Genomic DNA, 25606 nt, shown 5'->3' with positions numbered 1-25606 from the left:
GCCAGCCTCTGGCCTCAGGAACTGGCTTGGTTTGTGTACTGGGGAGGCGAGAGGGAGAGAAAGAGGTGTGGCTGGGCCCCAGGGGCAGAGCTTTCCGGTGGGGCTGCAGCGGCGTTGCTTTCAGAGCATCAGGCCCTACAGCCCAGCAAGGAGGAAGCTCCCTGCAGACGCAGCCCGGCAGGCCCAGCAGAAGCCACAGGCCCCGGAGGAAGTGAGCTTCTTGCCCCTGCCTCTCAGCCGGCCCCTGTGGCCCCCGCCGACCTAGGGAACCCGGAACCTGTTTTGGTTTGGAATACGGGGACCACTGTTTGCGCTCCGTGGTCTTTGTTTCCTGGAGTGGAGGAAGCAGCCAGGTGAGTCCTCGCCTCTGGGGTTTTCTGCTCGGCCGTAACGCTCGGGCGCCTGAGCTCACACAGAGAGAGGGAGGGCTCCGAGGGGCCTCGTGGAAATGGAGCCCAGAGAGCACAGGCTTAGCTGAGCCGCCACCGGGAGGTAGCCGGCAAGGTAGACCCTGCGCCCCGGTGGCCCTCTGGCCACCCAGGCTTAGAGGCGGCTGTTCCTCCCGCCCCAGAGGCCCAGACAGCCAGCAGGGCACTGGCCCACCTCTCGTGTAGCCAGGCCAAGAGTTTCCCTTTCCACCCCGTCATCTCCCCTAAGCTTCATCCGATGCGTTGGGGAGAAGGGCAAGCCCCAGTCTCCAGATGAAGAAACAGAGGCCCAGGTCAGGGAAGGGGCTGCCCGGGGCTACTGATGGCTGGAGGCCGCTCCCAGCTCTGCGTCCACTCAGCTGCCTTTGGCGAGCATCGAGTCCAGCCCCTCCTTGTAAGGAAATATCAGGACCAGAGAGGGGAGGGTATTTGCCCAAAGTCACACAGCCAGAATGAGGAGGAGCCAGCCCGGAACCCAAGCTCTTAACCCCCAGGCCAAGTTCTTTCCTCTCCTCTGGCCACACCCTTTGAACCGAATCCCGTCCAAAAGGAAGCTTGGGAATATAGGGGATGGAGTTGGCCCAGTAGCTGTGTTCTCCCCCCTCCCACACTTTAGGGCAGGACAGAGCCACAGACAGTGCCCCAGTGTCCCCAGGCTGGCTGCCAGTGTGACAGGGTGGCTACAGCCCTGCGAATGCTTCTGTCTCTCCGCAGCTCTGGGCCCTGCCTCTCCAGCCAGGCCTCCCCGGGGCTGGAGCTGACCACCAGCTTCTACTGCATGAGGCCCCTGCCCCAAATGTCCACGTGGGGTTGGGAGTGCTGGGGAAGACCCAGGGGCAGGAGAGAAAGTGGGAGGGCAAGGCCCTTAGCCGAGCAGGAGAGGAAGTGAGTCCAGGGGACCAGGAAGGAGGTTCTGAATCTGCCGGGCCCGGGGGGAGCCTGGCCCCTGCCCCCGGCAAGGATGAAGAAGGGTACCTGTGGGCTCTGGGAATGCTGGCCCTTCCCGGCGAGCAAAGAGACCCCCAAACCACCACGACAGGCCAGGGTGACAAGCCCCGCTGTGGAGAACCTCGCTCAGAATTGGGGCCAGGCAGGGCCAGGCCACTCCCCTGAGAGCCCAGCCTGCACCCCAGTCCCGTCCGCTCACTCACAGTCTGCGGTGCCTCTCTGTGTCCCCCTGACTCAGGCGCAGGGCCCAGAGAGGACAGGCCTGCTGTCCACCAACCCCGCCCCCGCAGGAGCTCCTGGTCTGCAGATGTCACCCATCTGCGTGTTCACCGCAACCAGCCATAGTGGCTCCACGCAGCCCGCCCAGATTTGCCCCTGGAGCTCAGCCCGAGGGTCTTCTAGATCCATGAAGCTCTGAGAAGTGGGCTGCTCCCTTGGTCCTACTGCCCAGGGTGGGTGGGCTTCCCGTGTGCTGTAGTGGGGCCATGGGCTGGCCGCCCTGCGCCTGACCGAGGACCCCATCTCGCGGCTGAGCCTTTGCCCAGGTCGAGACCTCAGTCGCTGCCTTTCTCCGCACCTGTGTCCTGCAAGGATTGGCTCCGAGCTTCCCTCTCACCAGCGGCCCCGTACCTTTGCCCAGGCAGTGCGGTGACTAGTCCATCCAAAGCCAGCTCCCACCCTCTCTCTCCCTGTGCCTCCTGGTCTGGAGGAAACGACACACAGAGTGAATTTAGAGTGACTCGGAGAGTGATGTCCTGTTTCCTGCATCCCCAGGGCCGGCAAGGCAGTGATGGAGCCGGAGACACTCTACAACTTGCTGCAGCTCCCCGGGAGGGCGGACCCACCGCCCGGGGCGACACTCTCACAAGGTGCCAGGCCGGCGGGGGATGGGGGGGAGGATCTGCATTGTAAGAACTGAACAAGCCGTGCTGGGTACTGCACTGCTTTTCTAAGTTGTCAGCTGGACACTAGGTTCTATCCAGCCTCTGCCTATGCCCTCTGCTTTATACTTGACCCCCTGCTTCTGGAACCTTCCACAGAATTATCGCCATATACCATATAACCGCACATCTCCATGTTAATGAGGGTACTGATTGCTGTGTGTGCCCACTCTGGGCTGGGGTTGTGCTGAGAACTTATACGCAGCATCTCACCTATTACTCTGAGGATGGGTGTTTTTACCTCCTTTGTACAGACAAGGAAACCGAGGCCCAGGGAGTAACGTAGCAGAGCGCCAAGGCCAGGGTCACGGGGCTGGCTCCGTTAACGGGCATTCTCGGTTTATAAGTGGTTTCAGGTTGGAAAGCATCATGAGGAAAATTGCAGTTCGGGTGGTAGGGCTTAGTGATTTGAAAGAATATTTATTTTTTGTTTTAGAGTTGGTTTAGAGTTACTTAGAGTTCTGGCAGGCAGAGCTGGAACATGGTATGATTCAGAGTGGCAAGAAATCTGCTCCAGGAAAGGGCCACAGCCATTCACACACTTGCTCGCTCTCTCCCCAAGCGTCTGTCAAGGGCCCGCCCTCCTCTCGTCAGAGCACACGGGGCTGGGTGGTACGCAAAGGTTTTCAGAATGTCTAGACGTCTGCCTATGCCTTCTGCTTTATACTTGACCCCCTGCTGGGCCACATGAACACAGAGGCAATGCATTTTGTGGATTTGGGCAAGGCCGCCCCACTTGGTGGCTCAGTTTCCCACCCCATCCTTTGGGACTCGATTCCAGAGGTCCCCCTTGGCCCTGACCCTTGTGGGTTCTGAGGTTCTTAAACTTGCAGGAGATGCTGACCCAGGTCTTGGGGCTCATAGGACGAGCCAGGCACCTCAGTGTCGTGCCCATATTGGGGAGCCAGACAGATGCCGGTGAACTCTGTCCTGGCCCCTTAGAGCCTGGGAATCTGGGCTCATCTGAGCCGTGACTCCTTCTTATATATGTGGGTAGAGTTGACAGGTAAAACAGAGGATGCCCAGTTAAATGTGAATTCCAGATAGACAAGAAATAGTTTTCAACTTTAAGTACGTTCCCAAAATATAAATGCTGCAGTGTCTGAGGATGAGCTGGTGTTCATGAGGGAAATGCCGGGGGGAAGGGCATTAGTGGGGAGGCTGGAAGAGCATGGGCAAAGAAAGAGGTGCAGAGGATGAGGCGTGTCTGGGAAATCAATCTCTTTGGATGTTTGGTGCCCAGGGTGTGTGTGTGTGTCTGTGTGTGTCTCTGTGTGTGTGGGTGCATGTGTCTGTGCATTTGTACATGTGTGTGTGCAGGTGTGTGTGTGAGTGCACTTGTATGCACATGTATGTGCATGTGTGTGTGTGCGTGTGAAGCAGCGTGACCGATTTCCTCTTGTGGTCGAGGTGCCAGCTCTGGGGGAAGCCTGCAGGGTCCCCAGGCACATATGCTCATCTCCGCTTCCAGGAGAAAAGAAGAAGTTCCTGCCACCCACTTCCAGGAAGGATCCCAAATTTGAAGAACTGCAAAAGGTGTGGCATCCTTCTCTGACCCTCTTTCTCTGGAGGAGTCTTTTTGTCTTCCTGGGGTGGGGACCGCAGGCTGCCCCCTCCCCTCCCCGACCTCAGGCTGGTGGGTGGCGATCCCGCAGGACCCTGGGAGACTTGCTGAGTGTCTGCGTGAAGGGATATTTACTGAGCACCGACTGTGTGCCTTTACGCACATGATCCCAGCAAACTTCACGGCCGTTGAGAGGGATCTGTTGTCACCTGCATCCCAGGGAGCAAATAGTGAGGCTCGGAGAAGTGACCTGACCTGTGGGGGACACATGGCTGGCCAGTGACAGAGCTGGGATTTGACCCAGGTTGTTGGCCCCCAATCTTGTGCTCCTTCTCTGGCTCAGCTGCCCAGGGCAGAGGACAGCTGGCGAAGTGGGCAGGTATAGGCATGCATCACCCACTTCTTGGTACTCTTCTTGGCTGTAGGACCAGCTGGGCACAGGCTTGGGACCTCCATTTTCCTCTGCCCTACTTCTGTAGTCTCCGAGGGGCCTTTCTGTTGCCTCCTCCAAGGAGGCCTCCTGGCCACCTTTGACCCCCTAGAGGATTTGTGGCCCATTTTCCATTCTTTTCTTCCTCGCTCCCATTCTGTCCGTCCCCCCATCTACTTTTCCCTCTACTGGGCCCTGGGACACAGAAGAAAAGCTGCTGGCGTGCTGACACTTCATCTTAGTTTGGGGTCCTCCAGAAGCTGGTCCTGAACTAAAGATTCAGGTGCAAATATTGAGTTGGGAGGTAATCGCAGGAGACAAGGAAGGGGAGCAGGGAAGTAAGACATGTGGGAAGGAGACACCCAGGGTGGGTGATGGGGCAGATGATGGTCGTCGGAGCTCAAGCCGGCTGGGAACCTCTGGGAGCCAGTATGGAGCGGGCACCTTGGAGTCTTCCTTCGGGGGCAGAGGAGCTGGGGTGTTTACCCACCAGGTCCCGTGTAGCTCGGGCTGCTCCCTTAAAGGGATGGGGTGCTGCTTCTCTGCACTTCTGACTTCCAGGGACAGCCCTCGGGCTCTGCTGCAGTTTGCAGGAGGGGGCGGGACACCAGCGCCCGTGTATTACCCAAACCTTACACAGAACAAACAATAGCCCGCAGTGCTCAGGTCTTCGGGAGCCCAGAGCAGGCCCCTGACTCAACCTGGGAGATCAGAGTAGGCTTCCCAGAGGAGGTGATGCTTTTCCTGGCTTTGAAGGACGGGTAGGAGTTGGCTGGTGGGAGGAGGGCAGAGCTGAGCCCGGTGAGAGGCCGGGTGAGGAGGGGCCCCGGGCCAGCTGTCTCTCGGGGCCCGCAGGTGCTGATGGAGTGGATCAATGCTGAGCTCCTGCCCGAGCACATCGTGGTCCGCAGCCTGGAGGAGGATATTTTTGACGGACTCATCCTGCACCACCTTTTCCGTAAGTGGCTGCGTCCAAAGCTGGGCAGTCCTGGAGGGCTGGGTGGTCTCGACTCCCCTTGGGCCAGCCTAGGGCCTGCTCAGTGCCCTCTGCGGTGCCCTTGGCAGATTGGCTGCAGGACAGTCCCACGAGCTACGGCTTCCTGAGCCCTTGCCATGGAGCAGGTGCAGTTAATCCTCAGAACAACTCTGTCCTGTGACTATGCCCATTTTACAGACCAGGAAACTGAGCTCTGGGAGGCCTGGTACCTTGTCCAAGGTCTCACTGTGAAGAAAGTAGGGGAGCCAGGGGTCTTGGCTTTAACCCCTGGGCCACCCTGCCCCATAGGAATGAGGAGCGGGTTGATGTGTGGGAGGCTGGGGGTGGGGGGCACAGGGATGGTCAACGTGAGGTGGGCCCGGGGCACAGCTTACCCCATCATGCAGCCTGCATGGCCCGTGAGGAAGGGCAGCACCCTGCCTCCCTGGAGGAAGCAGGCTAGCTGTGGGTCCCCTGCAGGGGCCCCAACTGTCCCCCCCGCCAGCCGTTCCCACCCTCTCTCTCCCTCTTCCTCCTTCCCCTGCCCTCAGAGAAGCTGACTGGAGTCAAGCTGGACGTGGAGGAAATCGCCTTGACCGAGGCTAGCCAGAGGCGCAAGCTGGCCGTGGTCCTGGAGGCCGCCGGCCAGAGCCTGCAGGTGGAGGAGCCGCAGGCCAAGTGGAGCGTGGAGAGTGCGTGGGGCTGGTATCAGGGAGGGTGGGGGAGGCAGAGTCACAGCCCCCTACTCGGGGTGCGGGGGGTGCTGCCTTGAAGCACAGCACGAGGGTGATAAAACTCAGCCTTGTCCATAATGCGTCCACTGCTTACTGAGTTCCAAGCATCACACACGCCCTCATCTACCTCGTCAGATGGGCACTAACCATCCTGCTTCATTAATTTAGCTAAGTTGCATCTGCAGTGCCTGCTCGTAAGAAATGCGAGTGTGCAAAGCCCCACCCCGTTAACCATTTGGTATGATTTCCTGCCATTCCAACCTCTACATCTTCCCCATTTTCCAGATGAGAAAACCGAGGCCAAGTGACACTGAATAGCTTCACCAAGGTTGGGTGGTGAGGATGTAACAGTTTTCAAAGCCAGTTTTTGTTGGGTCCCCTGCCACTACCTTCGCCACTGCAAGTCTCACATTCAGTAATTGATGTTTGTAATGTTGGCCCCGAATCAGGTCACATTCAGCTTAAATCTAACAATTGGTTCACCCAGGGCCCTGCTGTAGGACATTTAGCTGTTTAAACAGCACTGCAGTGAACATCTGTGTGTTAAAATCCCCGTCCACAGGGTAGATTGTGCCCTTGGGCTGTACTTGCAGAAGAGGGTTGACTGGGGCCAAGTGTGACTATTTTAAGGTTCCAAATGTAGATCTCCGGACCTCTGCTCTCCTGAAGGCTGGACACAGAGCTCCTTGGCCTGCAGAGGGTGGTTGTGACGGTCAGGAACCCACCATGTGGCCCCAGGTTTGGTCGTCCCCCAGGGCTCTGACCTTGTGCCCCCTCCCCTCCCAGGCATCTTCAACAAGGACCTGCTGGCCACCCTGCATCTCCTCGTGGCCCTGGCCACGTGCTTCCAGCCAGACCTGTCCCTTCCAACCAATGTCAAGGTGGAGGTGATCATCATGGAGGTAAGGCGCAGGGCACCGGAGGATGCCTGCCTGCTGGCTGAACATCTCGGGGCTGTATCGCCACACCTTGGATGGGGGCGTGCTGCAGGGGGCGGGGGCTGAACTGGGGTGAGTTCCAGGGAGCCATGAGAAGCACCGAATCCCACCAGGACAGCAGTGGGGGGTTGGGCTGGAGCTGTGGGCGAGAGATGCTGAGAGTCCAGTGAGGTCACGAGGAGGTCTGTGTGGGCCGGCCAGTCGCACTTACTCGGCAGATGGCACCTGCCTGAGACATCATGAAGGTCCTGGCTGACGGCAACCACACGGGCCATAAGTGACCATCTGTTCACGGCCTTTCTGGAGTCTTCACACCACTGGGCCACAGCCACTGCCCTCTCACTGTGATGGTCTCATCCCTCGACAGATGGGTGTGACGAAGGTTCCAAGGAGCATTTTGGGTTTCTCCACCCACGGGGTGCTCCCTGTCTAGCACGTGCAGGACTTCCGCTGTAGCTGATGCCCCGGGAGTCCATGCCTTCTCTCTCAGACAGACCCCGAGCACCACAAACAGGCCCCACCTGCTTCCGCTCCCCGCTCTCCCCTCCCCCAGCCCCTGGGTACCTGGGGAGCAGCCAGCTTCCCTTTAACCCACCCGACAGAACACGCTGAGTCCAGCCAAACTCAGGGGAATGCACTCTTAGTTGTTCAAAACAATTGACTTGAATTCTCCGCTGAGCAGTGTCATGGCTTTGTTTACACGTATGTAAATCAGAGGTGACTTCATTCCTTCATGCTTTCACCCACTCACTCATTCACTCACTCATTCACCCACTCACTCATTCATTCATTCACCCACTCATTCATTTGTTATTCAGATGAACACGTGTCCATTGATACCCTGTGAGCCAGGCACTGGGCAGACTTTGGGGATAACTGGGGAACAAGGCAGACGCGGTCCCCATCCTCGTGGGGCTCCAGGCCTGTGGGAAGAAGGACAATTAAGCTGGCCCCAGTGGTGAGGGCTGCCCAGGAGGCCCCCTCGAGGAGCGGATGAGGCAGCGTAAACTGGGTCCCTTGGGGCTGCTTTGGCCACTACAGTCTCTTCTAGTGGCAGGCGTGGTCCTAGAATTTTCTGTGGTTCCCCCTTTCCGTCCCCTTTTCTCTTTCCTAGAGCACCAAGAGCGGCCTGAAGTCGGAGGTGTCGGTGGAGCAACTCACTGAGTGCCGGTGAGGGAGGGACCAGGGGCGGAGGCCGGCTGTGCTTTCTCAGGAATGGGCGGTAGAGCCTGGGGCCTGGGGCCAGGGGTGGGGCAGACCTGCCTGACCTTCCTGGGAGCGGCCCTTACTCTGCCAACCGCTCTAATTGCTGCGGGGTCTGCATTGGCCCTCACAGGGCTCGCCCTCCACCCTCCGCAAAGCCCGGCAAAACAGGAAGAGCTGGGGTCAGAAGGGGCTCTGGCCCTCGGTCATGAGGTCACACTGCAGGCACTGGGGGCCAGGAGGGACCCGGAAACTGAGGTCTCTGGACCCCAACCCCAGGCTGGTTTCCTAACACCTGGAGCCGGGTGCTGCCGGGAAGCCTCATCCATGGCGGGGAGATTCTGCAGCCAGGCGTGAAACTTACAACCGGTGCCAGGAGGCAAGGGCGCAGAGGGCTCACTCACACCACCAGCGCTTAGTGAGCGCCTACTGTGTATGGGGTGGGGCTGGGGCCTGGAGTGCCCGGGTCGGCCAGCTGTCGGCCTTTCGTCTGTCCGCGCACGCAGGACACCAGAAGTCGATCAGCCAATGAGCTCTCCCCTCTGCCTCGACATCCACCTGCACAGCATGTGCTTCCTGGCAGAGTTGGAAACACTCACATCGGGACGAGGGCCAGGCACGTGCACTCTGCAACAAGACAGCCGCAGAGTCCTGGGGTCTCGGAGAAGCAGGGGGTCCCATAAGGTGTCTCTGAACTGCAGGCCGCAGTTCAACCTTTAGAAGGGCCTTAGCAGTGCGGGACCAGGCTGGCCTGTGGCCTAAACTCCTGACTGCCTGGGTGGTAAAGGAAACCATACATGTACCTCGTACCCCCGACCCAAGCCCTCCAACACCCCAGCTGTGTTGTCTCTTCAGGGAGACATGGCCGTTTTGCATTCCTGGACTCCCTTTGGTTGGAGATTGTAACTGACCTCAGCCAAGGGTCCCTCCCTCCTGCCACCTGTAGGCTCACACATCCGGGCACCTGACCAGGTCCCTGCCCCGTTCGCTGGGTGGGAGCCCAGCCCTGCTGCAGGCCCCTGGGTTTGGGACGCTTATTCTGCCCTATGAATTGTAGAATCTTTATTGGGTACAGGCAGAATGTTTCTCATCTTTGCAAAGTTGCCAGAGCTGCGGAGGGGCCCTGGCTCTCCCTGCCGGGCAGTATTTCTCCAGACCCTGCCACATGTGGCTGCCTGGCTTCCCTACTTTGCAGCCCACCCCGGTCTGGTCCAAAGGTCTTTCTGGTTTTGGTCAGAGAGTGGACTCCTTGCAGGAAAGTTGTGGATTCTCCTTTCTGGTCTAACACTTACTGAAGGCCTACTGTGTGCAGGGCACTGGGCTGTTTCAGCTCCCTTAACCCATTTTATCCTCAGCAACCCCAGCTGGGTGAGTTCAGTTCTGTTCTGCTCACAGGCTGGGCAGCCAGCTCCACCTGGACTGAAATCCCAGATTAGCCATGTCTGAGCTGTGTTCCCTTGGGCAAGTCACTCCCCCTCTCTGAGCTTCTTCACGCCTCTGATAAAGGGGGACCCGTGCCTACTTGTTGGGGCTGCTGTGAGAGTTATAGGTGATGTATGTGAGGGGACCTTCCCCCTCCTGTACGCCCCCAACCCTGAGGTCCTTCCGGTCTACGGCTCCTGGATGTCCACTGCAGATGGGGTGGGGGGAAGGGCTCAAACCTCTGCCAGTTGATGACGGGTAAGGTCTGTGGTCCAGGCGTGTGAGCCGAGCATGGCCAAGGACGGAGGAAGCAGACCTCTGCTGGTCCCTCCTGCCAGCGGGGCCCGTGTGCTCGTCGGCCCATTTACCCTCCCAAGGTCACCCTGGGAGGAGGGCTTGTCCCCCCATCGAACCACCACGGCCCCACCCCGACCCAGGGAGCCTAAATGACCTCCCTGTCGCACCCCTTCTCCCTTCATAGCCCTAAAATCACCCTTCTCAGCCGCTGATGAGCTCAGAAATGTCTGTGAGGGCAGCACAGGGACGTGTGCCCCTCCTGGCAGCTGCCTCCGTGCTGAGCCCTGGGTCTCAGGCTGCCCTCTCCACCCCTCAGGGCCACGGTCGGAGGGGCGGCCCGGCTCTCCAAGGAGAGTTCGGCCTACTTGGGGCCCAGAACCTTGCTTCTAGGAGGTGTGCTGGGGCGGAGAATTTAGCAACAAAGTCCAAGAAAAACCACTCAAGAACAATAAAAAGGGAGTGAAAGAAGCCAGACACAAGAGAGTACATACGATTTCATTTCATAGACGAACAGACAAAATGAAAGGCCAACAAGACAAATCAAAGCAGTGGTAACCTTTGTGGGGTGTAATGGGATGGGGGAGCACATTGTGGGTGCTAGGAAGGTTCTGTGCCTTGTTGGGGGTGGTGATTTCACACACGCGTGTGCATATGTAAACATGCACCAGCTCTAAAGTTAGGATGTGTGTGTTTTTATTGTGTGTGTAATATGCCCCCCACAAACTAAAACAGCAGCCAAAAAAGGACACAATCCAGACATTTCTAGGTGTGGGAGCCTCAAGGGAAGGTTTGAACCTCGTTTGCCATTTGCTTTCCACGAGGGCCCTGCCTGCTTACAGAGCTGCCAGGAAAAAGCAGCTCCCCAGTTTGTCAACCTTCCCACTGCTGGGTCTTGTCATATGAAGAGACTACAGGTCTGAGGATGCTTTTTTTTAACCATGTGTTTCCTTTTTCCCCCCTACAATTTTCCCTTTAGCACAGACAAGGACCAGCCTTCGAGTGAGTACTTTCCTAATTTAGGGAATCTTTTTCTACTGGACACGTGTGGAGACAAACATGTCATGATGACAGGTTGATTATTGGGTGTGCTCACAGTTCCTTGTGGTCTGCTACGTCTATCTCGAGCCCTCTTGTCCGTTTGTCCCTCCTTCTGTCTGTCTGTCCATGGATCTGGCTGTTCCTTCTTATGATACCGCTCATATGGGTAGAGAGATTTATAATTCCCATCGGCAGCAACTATGGAGTGTTCAGTGTGTGGGCTCTGGAGCCAGGCAACCTGGGTTCAAACACTAATTCCCCCATTTATTAGCCACGTGAACTTGAGCAAGTGTCTGAACCGGTCTGTGCCTCAGTTTCCTCATCTGTAAAATGGGATTAATAATGGCACCCACCTCTTAGAATGGTGGTGAGGGTGAAAAGGTACCTTGTGAATGTGCTTAGCACAGAGTAAGTGCTTAATAGTGATTGTTCACTAATTTGGCTGCTACTTTTGTGACAGAGATCTTCACCAATCAACTGATTAACCCAACCTTTCCTTCTTCATTCATTCATTCCTTAGTCAGTCTGTCTGGCCAGTTGGTCATCCATCCATCCTTATACCAATCCATCTATCCATCCATATACCAATCCATTCATCTATTCATCCATCCATCCACCCATCCATCCCTCCTTCTATCCATCCATCCACCCATCCATCCATCCACCCATCCATCCATCCTTCCATCCACCAACCCATCCATCCATCCATCTTAACATTATTTTTCCTCCTTGAACCCTACCCGCTTGGGACAAAGAGCTGTATGGGCAAGGGATTCTCACCTGCAGAGGAGGAAATAGTGACCTGTGAGGGGCTTCTGAGAACAGGGGCTGAGAAAGGTTGACTGGGGAAAGGGAGGAGAGGGGAGGCACGAGGGAGGCTGGTCGGATGGCTGTGTGTGCATGTGTGGAGGGGCAGCCGGAGGACACAGGGGTTGCCTAAGGAGCAGTGTTTGTTAGGGGGCTGCATGAGGCTGGGTCACACAATGAGGGGCAGGGACATGGAAAAGGGCTCCCTTAAAACCATTTCTAGCATGTCCATCCTGTTCTGGCCTGTGCCATCCGAGTGCACATTGGCCTCTGAATTCCTGGCTCCTTCAGGGACACAATTTCACTGACCACAGGCCAAGAGGTCTGGGAGGGACCACGGCTGTTTCCACCATGTTTATTGGTTTATGGGGCATTTTAATGTGCATGATGCTATCTGGTGCTACTTTTCCCCATTCACTAATGAGGGAACTCAGGCACAGAGTGGTGAAGTGACTCGTTCAGAGTCACACAGCAGCTGACTGGCAGAATCAAGAGGGAAATTCTTCTACTCGGTTGGGTATTCAGTGCCTGCGGAGCACTCTCCCCAGGGGAAGGTGAAAAAGCTGCATAGCTGCGAATAGTAGGAATGCAGCTTGTGGGAAAAGGGCATTAGTCTGAGGACTTGGCACCTCTGAGGCTGGACCAGTGGCCTGAGCTGCTAAGATGCAGCTCCATGGGCATGACTCAGCTACGGAGGGCGCTGGTCTTTTGTGCGCTGTAGCAAAGTTCAGACTCTTGGGGGGGGCTGGGTGCCCTTATTCTGCCAATCCACAAACGCTGCGGAGGAGACCGCTGGGCCAAGAGTCAGTGCGGGGCTGGTCCCTGCTCAGCCACCTGTGGCAGTTCCCGTGGGCTTGTGGGTGGAGCAGGGAACCAGCAGGAGGTGGGGCAAGTTCCCAGAGGAAGGGATGGCGTCCGCGGCAGGAAAGATGACCGTTTATTTAAGTCCTACTGTGTGCCCAGCCACCATCACAAGTGTGTTATATGCTCCCAGACTGGATATTTACAATGATCCCGGCTAGTAGTTATTATCAGCCATACTTTACAGATGAGGAAAACAAGGCACAGAGAGGGGAGGCGATTCTCTCCAGGCCACACAGCCAGGGGAGCAGTGACTCTGATCCAGACCTGTTCTTTTTTTTTTTTTTTAAATGTTGAGCCTTCTTTTAATTTATTTATTTTTATTTTTGGCTGTGTTGGGTCTTCGTTTCTGTGCAAGGGCTTTCTCTAGTTGTGACAAGCAGGGGCCACTCTTCATCGCGGTGCGCGGGCCTCTCACTATCGCGACCTCTCTTGTTGCGGAGCACAGGCTCCAGACGCGCAGGCTCAGTAGTTGTGGCTCACGGGCCCAGCTGCTCCGCGGCACGTGGGATCTTCCCAGACCAGGGCTCGAACCCGTGTCCCCTGCATTAGCAGGCAGATTCTCAACCACTGCGCCACCAGGGAAGCCCCAGACCTGTTCTTTAATTCAAGAACCTTGAGATAAAACTACATCTCCCTCGAGACTGGTTATTCTGAGAAACTTTGGTGGAAAAAAGTCCCTGTTTGGCCCAAAGATAATAGCATCATAATGAGGTGTTTAATGGATCTGTCTGCAGAGGACGTCTTTGATGAATTATTTAAGCTGGCTCCGGAGAAAGTGAACGCTGTGAAAGAGGTAAGAGAGGTCGAAGTTCCAAGAGTACCTCCTGCCACCCGCCCACCCACCACCCGCCTGCCTTGAGTCTGGGGGTGGGAGTGGGGCAAAGGGAAAGGAATCGGGTCCTCACTCTGCAACTGCTGTGCGCCGGGTGCTGTACGGGGGCCTTTTTGTGACCCCCAAGTGGGAAGGTCGCAAACCCGAGCTGGGGACCTGGGGCCCTTGTTCTTCCCCACGTAGGCCGTAGTGAACTTCGTCAACCAGAAGCTGGACCGCCTGGGCCTGTCCGTGCAGAATCTGGACACCCAGGTAGGGACTCAGCTGCAGGGTCTGGGGTAGGGAAGGGGCCTGGGGAGGCGGTTCCACAGGGCCCTGGGAGCCTGGGCCCATCCTATGTGGCCTGGCGTGTGTCACCTCTTGGAACCTTGGGGCCCTCCTCTCCAGTGGGGATGTGGCTGGTAGGTGGTACTGCCAACCAGGGGCACGACGGGGATGCTGTGAAGTGGGGATCTCGGGGTTTGTCTACGCTGTTATTACTTTTCATTGTAAAAGAACCACTTTTCAGCTTTTTTCAAAATTAATCTTGGTCTATCCAACCCCAAGACTCAAAGCACATGAGGTTTCCCTAACTGCATTCTCTCGCAGCGTCTATTAGGTTGTGCCGTGTGCCAGGAGGGGTTGTAGGTGCCGACACAGCCCCATGTCTGTGGACTCCCTGAGTCGCCCAGCCCACTGTTCTGGGGCAGAAACAGAGTCTTAGGAGGTCAGCCTTCCCCAGTGGGTCGTGGCCTCCCATGAGGATGCTGTGCCCTGTGGTTTCCCTCAACACAGTGGGGCGCAGAGAAGCTATGAAGCTAATTGCCAGCCCAGGGCCTTCAGGGCAGCAATGGAGCCTTCTGGACCCTGGGCTCATTAACTGGGCGTGGTGGTGCAGGGGTCGGGCCACATGGGTTTTGCTCACACAGCATGACTGGGGGCAGGTGGTGAGGTCAGGTCTGGTCACTGGAGCTGCTGACGTCTCAGGCACAGCCTGACATTAGCCAGCAGGGAACGGGGTTGATATACCCCTGTGCCTGGTAGCTAAAGCCGATAGAGCCCTCACCATGTGCCCGGCCCTGAGCAAAGTGCTTTGCATACATTAACTCACTGACTCCTCCCAACAAACTCTTTAGGTAGGAACTGATACTATCCCATTTTACAGATGAGGACAATAAACGCAGGAAGGTTAATTAACTTGTCCAAGGTCACACAGTGATTAACTGGTGGGCCTGGGATTTGAACCCAGGTTGCGGAGGCCAGAGTTTGTGCTCCATCACCACCTCGCATGGCGGCCACGTGAGAAGTCTGTGTGTGACGTGGTGTGGTGACACTGCAGGGTGGAGATAGCAGACTCTGAAGCCAGATGGGCACGTGTTGCTCCTGGGCTCTGAGGACACCTCCTCCACCTTAGCTGTGTGGCTTTGGACCTGGACTTCTCTGAACCTCAGGCTCCTCTTCTTTTAAAATGGGTACAGGGTTACCAACCTCATAGAACTGTGAGTAATGAATGAGATGATGAGCATCCAGGTGTTCTGTGTATTACCTGACACACTGTCTACACATAATAAACAATACATTTGTGGTTTTATTACATTTTATGTGGGAATAAACAAGATGATTTCTTAGGTTTACATTCTACCTGTTTCATCTTTCTCTCTCCCTTGGTAAAATAATGACATTTGGAGAATAATGGCACATGTGAGGATGGTATTTCAACTGCTGGATAAAAGGGGATATTAAAGTCCCTGGTATTTTGGTGGTATTACCAGGGAATATGCCAAACTAATAGCATCAGAACAGACCTAATATGAGGAAATTCCATTAAGGACTTTGCCTGGTGGCTTTTCCTCCAACATTCAATCTTGTGTTTTGTGTCTTTGAAGAGACTGAATACGATTATATTAGCATATGATGTGCTGGTGCTAGGGTGACAGCTTTATCTCTGAACATACAGACAAAACAGACAAATACAAATGTGGCAGCCAGCAAAATGAGCCCGGTGTGCTGTTCTCTGCCTTTTCCTGATGGAATTATTTTACACTTAACTCTGTTTTCTCCTGGGCTTCTGTAGCTCATGGAACAATATGTGGTTTAAAAAATGATTTGAAGCTATTTTACAGAAAATGTCAAAATAGCTCATTTTATTGAGCGCATGCTCTGTGCTAGGCAACCAATAACTGCTTTATACCTGCTGCTGTTTACAACTCTGTGAGGTCAGGGTATCGTCCCCATTTCTCAAAAAGGAACCTGAGGCTCAGAGAGCTTGTGTGACTTCTGTAGGGTCACACAGCCTGTAAAAGGCAGAGGGGACCCTCCAGGCTATCTGCCTCCCATTCCCTCCTTTGTAGTTTGCAGATGGAGTCATCTTACTCTTGCTGATTGGACAACTGGAAGGCTTCTTCCTGCACTTGAAGGAATTCTATCTCACTCCCAAATCTCCTGCGGAAATGGTAAGTTTTCCAAAGATTTTCCTTAGGGGTCTACCTCTAGGTAGACAGATCTAGGAAATTGTCATGATCAGTCTTTATTTATTCACTTCCAGGTGAAGTAAGGGTGAAAGGAAACTTTGTTTGTCCATATGTCTGCCCATCCATCCACCAGCCTCACCCATAGACCCTCACACTTATCCACTGACTTATTCATTCACTCATCCACCCAATTCATCCACCCATTCACCTGCCTGCACATCCATCCATCCACTTGCCCATCCATCCACCTGCCCATCCATCATCCATCCATCCATCCATCCACCCACCCATCCACCTGCCCATCCATCCATCCATCCATCTAACCACCCACCCATCCACCTGCCCATCCATCCACCCATCCACCTGCCCATCCATCCATCCATCCACCTGCCCATCCATCATCCATCCATCCATCTATCCACCCATCCATCCACCTGCCCATCCATCCATCTATCCATCCATCCATCCACCCACCCATCCACCTGCCCATCCATCCACCCATCCACCTACCCATCCATCCATCCATCTATCCACTCATCCATCCACCTGCCCATCCATCCATCCATCTATCCATCCATGCATCCACTTGCGCATCCATCCATCCATCTACCTGACCATCTATCCTTCCATCCATCCATCCATCCATCCATCCATCCATCCACCTGCCCATCCATCCATCTACCTGTCCCCCACCCATTCACCCATGCACCGGATCCATCATTTTCTGAGGTCCTCTTGGCATCAGGCCCCGTGGGCCATAAAGACAATCCAGCTTTTGAGGACTGCTCACTCTCCACCCGCTGTACTCCCAATGATGTGTGGTATTCAAGGGCTGTGATGAAGTGCCTTGGCTCGTGGTGGGTGGGCCGGTTGGGGACCTGAAAGGAGGCGTGGTTAGTAGGACCTGCAGCAGTCAGGAGAGGCCTTGCGTGAGAGGTGGCCATAAAATTGACGGGAGTTGGGTTCGCAGTGTTAACTAGGGGGGTCACCCCCAGGGGAAGGGAACAGGGTCAACCGAGGCTCGGATGTGGCAGGGGTTCTGGCCGTGTGGGGGTCAGGAATTCCCACGTGGACCCTGGTGTCTGGGGGGCTGGTTGGGAGATGGCTGCGTTAGTCCAGGCGGAGGACTCTGGTCTCTGCCTGCACCTCAGGCTTTTTGCCCCTAAAATGTGCTCACAGTCCCTGCCCTGCCACCCCTCAGACCACACAAATAATAGGAAAGAGTTTGGAGCATCACAGAGGTGGAAGCATCCAGGGGCATGTGGTCCCTGGTCCCCCAGACCCGCCCAGGACCCCAGGTGGCCAGCTTCTGTCTGTCTGCACCAGGGTCCCAGGAACGGCTCAGCGGCAGCCCAGGGTAGGAGGGCACCCTTTCATCCCTCCACAGAGAGGGGACACCAGGCAGGGCTGGGTGCCGGTTCCCAGTGCCAGCCTTGGGGAGTTTCTGGGAAAAGGAAAGATTTTGGTCCCCTTTGATGTGCCCATGGCCCTGGGGCTGGTTCAAACCTCAAGGCCTGCCTGGGGTTGGGTGAGCCTGTACACCCTTGACCCTGGCCCAGTTCCAGTTTCGATCGCTGCCTGGCCCCCACATATCCGCAGCCCTGTCTGTCCCTGCTTCTGGCTGCAAGCCTGACCTACCCAGTCCCCTGCCGAATGTTCCAGGCCCGCCTTCCCAGCCTGCCTGACCCCCAGCCGCAGCCTCACTGCCCGCCTGTGGTCCTTACTCGGCCTGGGCCTCTGGCATCTCCAGACCTTTCCCAGGCTGTTCTCTAGACCCATCCTGCCTCCTGCTTTGCTTCAACCCCCTTAGCCGGGTGGTCGGCTCTGGCCACCTTATCCCCTCTGAGCTCTTGGGCATCCTATAGGGCCCCGAACCATGGCTACTCTCACGTTCTCTTGGAGTTCCTACCTGCCTCCGGCCTCACCTGGCCCTTTACCCCATTTCTCCCTCACTCCATACCCCTGTGAGGGAGGCAGGGCAGGGTTGTATCTCCATTTTACAGAGGGGAAAACTGAGGCTTTGGGACATGCCCAGGGCCATCCAGCTACTCAGTGGCAGGTCTGACACCAGGACTGGCCACCCAACCCTCAGCCCACATTTTCCCTTTTGCAGCAGGAAGATGCCATCTTTGTGGGCATCATCTCCACCTTCCCAGGAGGCAGGGGTGCTCTTGACTTGAAGATTGATTTGGGGCTCAGATTCCCAAGAGCTGAGAAGCAAACAGGCTAGAGCAGTGCAGTGTTTGTAGCTCTAGTGGTGGTAGAAACAGTGGTCAGCACTTACTAAGTTCTTGTCCTTCACCAGGCACTGTATTCATCAGCTATTGCCACGAAAATGCTGTGTAACAAACCACCCAAACACCCAGTGGCTTAAAACTGCAATCCTTCATTCTCATGGATCTGCAGGTCGGCCGGGTTTGGCTGCTCTAGACTTGGCTGGGCTCCATTACTCATGCGGGATGGGCTGGGCGTCAGGCCATCTAGGCTGGGGTCACTGGGGCGGTCCAGCTCTGTGCCACGTGCTTCTCGTCCTCCTCCTGGGACTGGCAGTGAGCCTGGCATGGTTTTTTCACGGCAAAGGCAGGGACACAGAGGCAAAGCAGAACACACGAGGCGCAGGCTCAGACCTGGGGTGCTGTCACTTCCTCCTCATCCTCTTGGCCAGAGGAGGCCCTGCGGCCTTGGTGCGGGGGCGGGAGAGCCCTGTGGTGTGTGGTGCAGAGACGATGCAGAACTGGGCCCAGGGAGGCGCTTGCCTCCCTGGATGAACTTGCTAATTCCTCCCCACATCGGGCCCCTGAGTAGGAACTATTCCCCATCCCCATTTTGCTCTGGGGAAACTGAGTTCAGAGAGAGCTAGTAAGCTGGTCAGGAGCACACCACTGGTTAGGGTCGAGGTCAGACTGGCATCCAGGCTCGTCCGTCTCCAAAGCCAGAGCCTCCTCCTTGTGTCCTTCCGAGGGAGCCAGGATGAGCCCCATGGGAGATGGGGGCGGGGTGGTGGGCCCAGAAGGAGGCTCGCCCGGAGCTGTGGGGACAAGGGGGGCTTAGGTGGGTCAGAGTGAGGCTGAGACCATGGCACTGACCTTCATCCAGAAGGCAGGAGGCCTATGTGTGATCAGTGATGAGGGTGGAAGGATGGAGATGGGCAGGTCACACGCGGGCCCCCTGGGGACGAGGGGCTCGGAACAGCACAGGGGTCCCCTCTCTGTTACTCAGGTGTTGGGGATGTCACACCTGAGTAATGGGATGTCAAGGTGTGATCACTATTTGCTCACCTCCAACCCCTAGTTAGTTACAAGCCAGGGACAAACGTCCCAACTTCTAAGGCCCCTGTGTGCAGGCAGCCTGCCAACTCTACCGGCTTTAGGAATGGCTTCAGGACCGGCTTCCAAAGATGAGCCACAATCTATGTGGGGGAAAAGAAGCAGCCTCTCAGCTCAGCCCCAAGAATGCATTTTTATGGACTATTGTAGGAAATCTCAGCCACAGGAATGTGTAATAAAAATGCTGAGGAAGTCATTAGCTGAAGAGGGCAGGAACAGCGGCCCTTTCCGAGGAATTGTTATCTCTGCAGCGTGGCCTCTGGCAATTGAATTTCTCGTTATCAGACCTTTGCCAATGGCGTCTACGTGAGGTTGCCATTCCCTGAGGGAAGAGGAGTACAGGTGGAGGAGAGAGGCGATCATTTTCTCTGCAGAAATGAAAGCATGGGGGCCAAGAATCTCTGGCTTCCTCCTACATGCAATTACTTCTCCCAGGGACGATTTGAATGCATCCTTCTGGGTCGTAACCTTCTCTCAGCTCCATACTTTCATCATCTCAAACTGTGCGCGGAAGAAAAATGGTGCTTTGGGTAGAGCGTGGTGGCATCAGGCTGGAGCCTGGGGCAGCTGCTTCTGGTCAGACTGAGCATTGCCGAGGAGTGTGACCCATAGAAACAAGTGCGATCACTGCTCTAGTTGATGGCAGCAATTCTCAAATTCCACGACAGCAGGCAGTGGGTCTGGGTTTGCCCCTGTTGCGTGGCTAGTGCATAGTAGTTGCTCAATAAATATTTTTTAAATAAGTGAAGGAAGTCTTTCCAAGACACTGGTCCCATGAGCTGCTCTGTGACAAATGGATCCTATGGTCAAGTCACCTGGGAAAACATGCACAGTCTTGAAGGCTCATGACACACCAAAACATATTCAAGGCTCTGAGAAGTCCTGCAGTGGAGGATTTCCATATAACTTTGTCGAAGCCAACATTTCCCAAAGCCGTTTGGCTTTCTGCACCCTGGACCACGCTGTGGGGATGCGGGCTTAGAGGGTGAGCACATCAAAGGCAGGGCTGCAAGGCGGGGGAACCCAGCCCGGCTGTCTTCGTTCTCACTCTGACATTTACTTTCTGTGCGCCCTGTAAATAGTGTTCATGATGAAAATGAGAATAATAGCAACAGTTGTAACCCTCATTTTCCAGAATTTTCCAGTCGGGGGAAGGCTTGGGGACAAAGGCACGGGATGAGCAGTGGAGGTCTTAGCCCCTCACTCTGAGGTTTGCTTGCACCTGGTCTGGACACCCCCAGAGGTGTGTCTCACCTGCTTGGGAGCATTAGCACCTGTGACAACCTTGGTTTCTTCTTCTTGACGGGCTCTAGAGGGGACAGCCCTGCGGGCTGGTGACCCAGCCTCTGCTACTCTCTCTCTTGCATCTTGGACCCACCTCAGTGCCTCTGTCCATCTGACGCTCCATCAACTCTCCCCCGTGGAGAAGGGCTCTGCTCACTGCCTTCCAGATCCCTGTGGTCCCTGCACGGCCACCAGCTGCCATAGAGGACTCTGGCCCCTTGCCCGGGATGTGGCAGGAGTCCTTGGAGTGGGCGGAAGATGCTCCCCCGGACCCTGCCCTGTGCCCTTGGACCAGGACTGTGACCTGCCCCTTTCCCTCTCAGACAGAGTTCTTTCTCAGGGGCTTCAGGCCCTCCTACATGCCTCACTTCCCAGCCCTTGTAGGAGCCCGGACAGCTGGAATTTGCAGGGAAGCCCTGGCTCTGCCTTTATTATTCCACCTTCAAGTCTTGCCTTGTGGTTCTCATCCTGTGTCCACCATCACACTTGGATCTACACGGCAGCTTGGAAAGACCTCTGGAAGATGCACTATTCCCCTTGTACAGATGAGGGGACAAAGGCCCAGGCAGGACACGTGCCTTGTCTGACCTGTGACTTGTGACCTAGTGGGGCGGGTGCACAGACATCTAACCCAGATCTGCCCAGACTCACCAGGAGGTGACCGCAGGCGGCCTAGGCAGGGCGGCCTCCTCGGATGGGCCTTGCTCATCTGCTGCTCTGCCAGCCGGGTCTCTGGGCCCCTGGTTAGGTTGCCATGGGAACTGCCTGGCCTGTTTGAAGCGGGCTTTGGGGCTGGTATGGTCGGCAGATGGGGAGGGAAGTGACCAGCACAGCCGGCCACCAGTCTGGGACATCCAGTCAGCACAGTGGGCCTGAGACCGTTGAAGGAAGGACCTGCTTGAGGTGCCAGTGAGTCGGGGACTCAGCCAGCTTTATCCCTGGCTCATCCTGCCATGCCCCATGCCCTCTTCTTTACCACACCAGCCTGCTGCCCCAAGGAGAAGGGCAGGGGTCTTTTCAGTGGGATCTGAGACCCCAGGGAGAAACTAGCTGTGAAAAGACAGGACTCCACTAACAGAGGGGCTGCTCTGAGCCGAGGGCTGATGGGGCTCCCCAGGGCCCGCCACCCAGGGTCCTGTATCAACGGAGATGGTGGAGACCCCACTTTGCAGGGAGCAAGTGGAGGCCCCGAGGCACCAAGGGACTTGCTCAAGGCTCCCCAGGACCGAGCGGCGATCCGAACCTGGGTGGGCCTGACTCTGGCCCAGGTATTCTCCTCAGTGCTGGGAACGGTGTCTCAGGCGCCAGCCCAGGCAGAGGGGTGGCACAAAGGGCAGGCACCTGGGTAGACGTGGCTCCTCCAGCCCCCAGTCTGCTTTGCAGGCACCTGGTTCCGACACTTTCCGTCTGGTGAGTTCAGATGAGCCCTGTGGCCTCTCTGAACGTCGGTCTCCTCATCTATGCTTTACCCATGGAACTCAGCTGTCTGTTCCTGAGGGAGTCTGTTGCTCACGGGTTTCGGGGCTGCTTCAGAAAAGATCAGGATGAACCCATGCTCCCTCCCCTGGTTAGTCCCCTCACCTGTCAGGACTCACCCCCAGGTGTCACCTCCACCAGGAAGCCCTCCCTGATCCCTGGGCTGGGTGCCTTCCTCAGGGACTGCCTTTCCCACTAGAGGTGGCCTCCTTGCTGCACGATGGGTCATCGTGCTGACATCTGATGGGGTCTTGTCATTGTAGCTACACAACGTCAGCCTGGCCCTGGAGCTGCTGAAGGATGAAGGCCTTCTCAATCACCCCGTCAGACCAGAAGGTGAGTGCAGGGCACTCATGGGCAGCCAGCCTCGGGCGAGCGCCACAGAGTGGGGCACGGGGCGTGGGGACAGCCGTGTGTTGCTGCAGTCTCTTGCCTGGCGCTTGCTGAGTTTTCCTAGGAGGGGCACTGTGTCCACAGCCCCTACCCACGCCAGTGGAGGATGGTCCTGGGGAGAGGAGATGGGAGGCTGAGGTCCCCGGGGATGGGCTGTCCGGAGGGCTGAGGCCTCGAGGAGTTGCAGTGTTGGGGGCCCCACAAAAGGGTGCCGGGGAGGAGAAGGAGGTAGCACGCCCTGTGATGGGTCCTGGGACTCAGGCCTAGCTTGACCGACTGTCCTGGTTTGCTGGGGTCTCTCCCGGGTTTAGCACTGAAGGCCTGTGCCCCAGGGAACCCCTTGGTCCTGGGCAAAGGTGGACGGTTGGCCACCCCCTGCCCAAGCCTGAACCCTGCCCTCCTCTCCCCTGGCCCGCAGACATCGTGAACAAGGACACCAAGAGCACGCTGCGGGTCCTCTACGGCCTGTTTCGCAAGCACAAGCTGAAAGAAAGCACGGACGGGGTGCCCCTGGAATCCCAAAATTAACCGTCACAGCCCCCAAAATCTGCTTCTCAGAGCCTGCCTGCCAGGCCCGGCTGGAGGTCCTGAGGGCCTCAGAGGGATCTCCTCGCAGTCCAGCCAGCCCCTGGGCCTCCCACTCTTAGCCTGTGTCTGGGGCACGCCCCAGCCCCCACTTCCCTCTCTGCTGTTTCCATCTGTCTGAATATCTTTGAACTCACTAAGCATGGATTCGTTCTGAGCCAACCTCTGGCCTTGCTCAGTTTCTTTTAACAAATGTATTTCCGGGAGGGATGTGGGGAGCCTGCCGTTGTCCCGAGAAGGGCCCCGCTAAATGTTCATGAATATGAACTGACCCCCCCTCCCCACGCAGCCTCTCTCCCCACAGGGTGGGCGTGGGAGGGGTTCTTGTCTCTGAGGCCACCCCTGGGGTAGCCGAGAGCCCAGCGGTGCTGACCTTCATTGGGGCCGAGGGTCCCGCCCTGGAGCAGGACCGCCCCTCAGGTGTCAGGGTTGACCTGACGGCAGAGACCCGCCTGCCCACACTCAGCTACTGCAGCCCACCTGCCTCTTGAGTGGGGTGATGGCCCCAGCATCACCCTCCAGAGGCAGGAGCCCTAAGTGGCTCCAAAACCAGGCCACTGTGCCCCTCAGGAAAGTCAGTTCAGTTACTTTTCAGAGGAGCCGTGGCCCAGGCCCAGCCCTATGGCCGCGATGGTGAGCTTTGCCCAAAAGTCACAGAGAAGACGTCTTTGTGGCTGATTAGTGGGTCAGATCGTCTCCTAGTCGGTCCCTAGGGAGCTGCCGCGCGCGCGCGCGCGCACGTGTGTGTGTGTGTGTGTGTGTGTGTCTCTCTCTCTCTCTCTCCAGTGAGACTCAGCACTTGCTGCATACATTTCTCAAAGCAAAAGTCCCTGTGGGAGGATTGAACAGGGATTCCCAAAGATGACATCAGATGGGCACCAGCCTGGAGGAAGCAGGGGCGGGCGGGGCTGGGGGTAGGGAGGGCCCACAGGGGAGGGCAGGGCGGTGGACCGTGGCTGGTGCTGGGCTCCTTCCTGCTCTCCCAGCTCCAAGCCCCTGTGGAGGACAGAGCCCACTAGGTCTGGGGTTGTCACAGTTTGACAGCCTTGGATTGGGAGAGGGGCTTTGGGGCAGGGGGCCGGCATGGGCCAGGCCATCTTTGCCAGACCAGCTGCTGGAGCGTGGAGAATGTCCTGCCTACAGGGAGGGACATAAGGAACCCATGGAGCTGGTGTCTGAGTGTGAGACAGTCTCAGAGTGGTCTTCCCTCCAACCCATCCGCGTCCACATGCTCCCCTTACCTCCTGATTCGCAGATAATTAGGTGTAGATGAGGCCATGAGGGTGGGGCCCCTGTGATGGGATTAGAGTCATTATAAGAAAAGAGAGATCAGAGCTCTCTCTCTGCCATGTGAGGACACAGCAAGAAGGTGGCCATCTGCAAACCAGGAAGAGGGCCCCCACCAGGCACCAAATCATCTGGCACCTTGATCTTGGACTTCCCAGATACCAGAACTGTGAGCAATAAATGTCTGTTTTTAAAGACACCCAGTCTATGGTATTTTATTATAGTAGCCAGAGCTGACTAACACGGATTTTCAATACCATTTGTCATTAGGGAAATAAAGTTAAAACCACAATGAGATCTCACTATACACCGCCTAGAATGGCTACATTGAAAAACTGACAATAGCAAGTGTTGACAAGGATGTGGAGCAATTAGAATTCTCATACATTGCTGATGGGAATGCAAAATAGTACATTTACTTTGGAAAACAGTTTGGCAATTTCTTATAAAGTGATACAAACACTCACCATATGACCCAGCCATTTCACTGCTAGGTATTTATCCAAGAAAAATGAGAACATATGTCTACACAAAGGCTTAGACATGACTAGCAGTACTATTCATAAAAACCAAAGACTGGGAAGAACCCAAATGTCCATTGCCAGCAAAGGCATAAACAAATTAGAATGTGTCCATATAATGGGCTTCTGCTTAGCGACAAAGAGGAAAGGGTGTTGATACAAAACAGCCTGGATGCTCTCAACAGCATTAGGCTAAGTGAAGGACATGAGACACAAAAGACTACACATTTATAAGAAATTCTAGAAAAGGCAAAACCCTGGTAGGGGCAGGAGGGAACTTTGGGGTGACGGGAACGTTCTATGTATGATCGCTGTGGTTACGTGACTGTCCACATGTGTCAAAACTCATCAAATCCTACACTTATTGGGAAAATTTACCTTTTGTAAATTATTCCTCAACAGAGCTACAAAAATTAATTTAAAATTTTTTTCTGTTGCTGTCAAACTGAACAAGCGTGAGAATGGCCAACCTTCAGGGGGAGGGCTATGGAAGAGAGGGAGCCAAGACCCCTGGGATGGGGGGGGGACTCGATTTCATGCTTTCAGGGAGCCTGGTATGAAGACAGAAAGCGGGGCCTCGGGGGATGCGACCGCTTATGAGTGCGGAGGATTGAGCCTGTTGAAATGCCCACAGGGAGGGTCCAGAAGAGAAAAGATGAAACGTGAGAGGGAGAATCTTACTGGAGGGAGGTACCTGGGCAGGTGACAGGAGCTGGGCTCCAGGTACAGGGAAGGGTACCTGGGATGGGGGGACCGGTGGTAGAGGGGGGGATATGGGAACAGAGAGAGAGAGAGAGACCACCTAGTGCCCAACTGCATGCCCATTGGGGATTGTCAGGGCCTTTTGATGTCCTCTTTATCT

The 25606-nt window shown here is 56.0% G+C and overlaps 1 protein-coding gene across 1 annotated transcript; it reads left to right on the top strand.

The window, feature by feature from the left end:
* Window positions 1-2166: 2166 nt before the first annotated feature.
* Window positions 2167-22879, top strand: PARVG (parvin gamma). The gene is made up of 12 exons (XM_060113840.1): window positions 2167-2245; window positions 3789-3853; window positions 5167-5269; window positions 5839-5979; window positions 6808-6923; window positions 8074-8129; window positions 10858-10880; window positions 13325-13383; window positions 13606-13674; window positions 15753-15854; window positions 22222-22294; window positions 22770-22879. The coding sequence occupies exons 1-12, from the start codon at window positions 2167-2169 to the stop codon at window positions 22877-22879; spliced, it is 996 nt and encodes a 331-aa protein (XP_059969823.1).
* Window positions 22880-25606: the final 2727 nt, after the last annotated feature.

The sequence above is a fragment of the Mesoplodon densirostris genome, chromosome 11 (genome assembly GCF_025265405.1).
Source record: "Mesoplodon densirostris isolate mMesDen1 chromosome 11, mMesDen1 primary haplotype, whole genome shotgun sequence".
Taxonomy (NCBI): domain Eukaryota; kingdom Metazoa; phylum Chordata; class Mammalia; order Artiodactyla; family Ziphiidae; genus Mesoplodon; species Mesoplodon densirostris.
This window is presented reverse-complemented; position numbering and strand designations above follow the sequence as displayed.

Bases quoted from the DNA above. Each gene is read 5' to 3' on its own strand.
- PARVG (XM_060113840.1), top strand. From the start codon at position 2,167: ATGGAGCCGGAGACACTCTACAACTTGCTGCAGCTCCCCGGGAGGGCG. The intron at 5,980-6,807 runs GTGCGTGGGGCT...CTCCCCTCCCAG, and splicing joins GGCCAAGTGGAGCGTGGAGA to GCATCTTCAACAAGGACCTG. The intron at 15,855-22,221 runs GTAAGTTTTCCA...TTGTCATTGTAG, and splicing joins CCAAATCTCCTGCGGAAATG to CTACACAACGTCAGCCTGGC.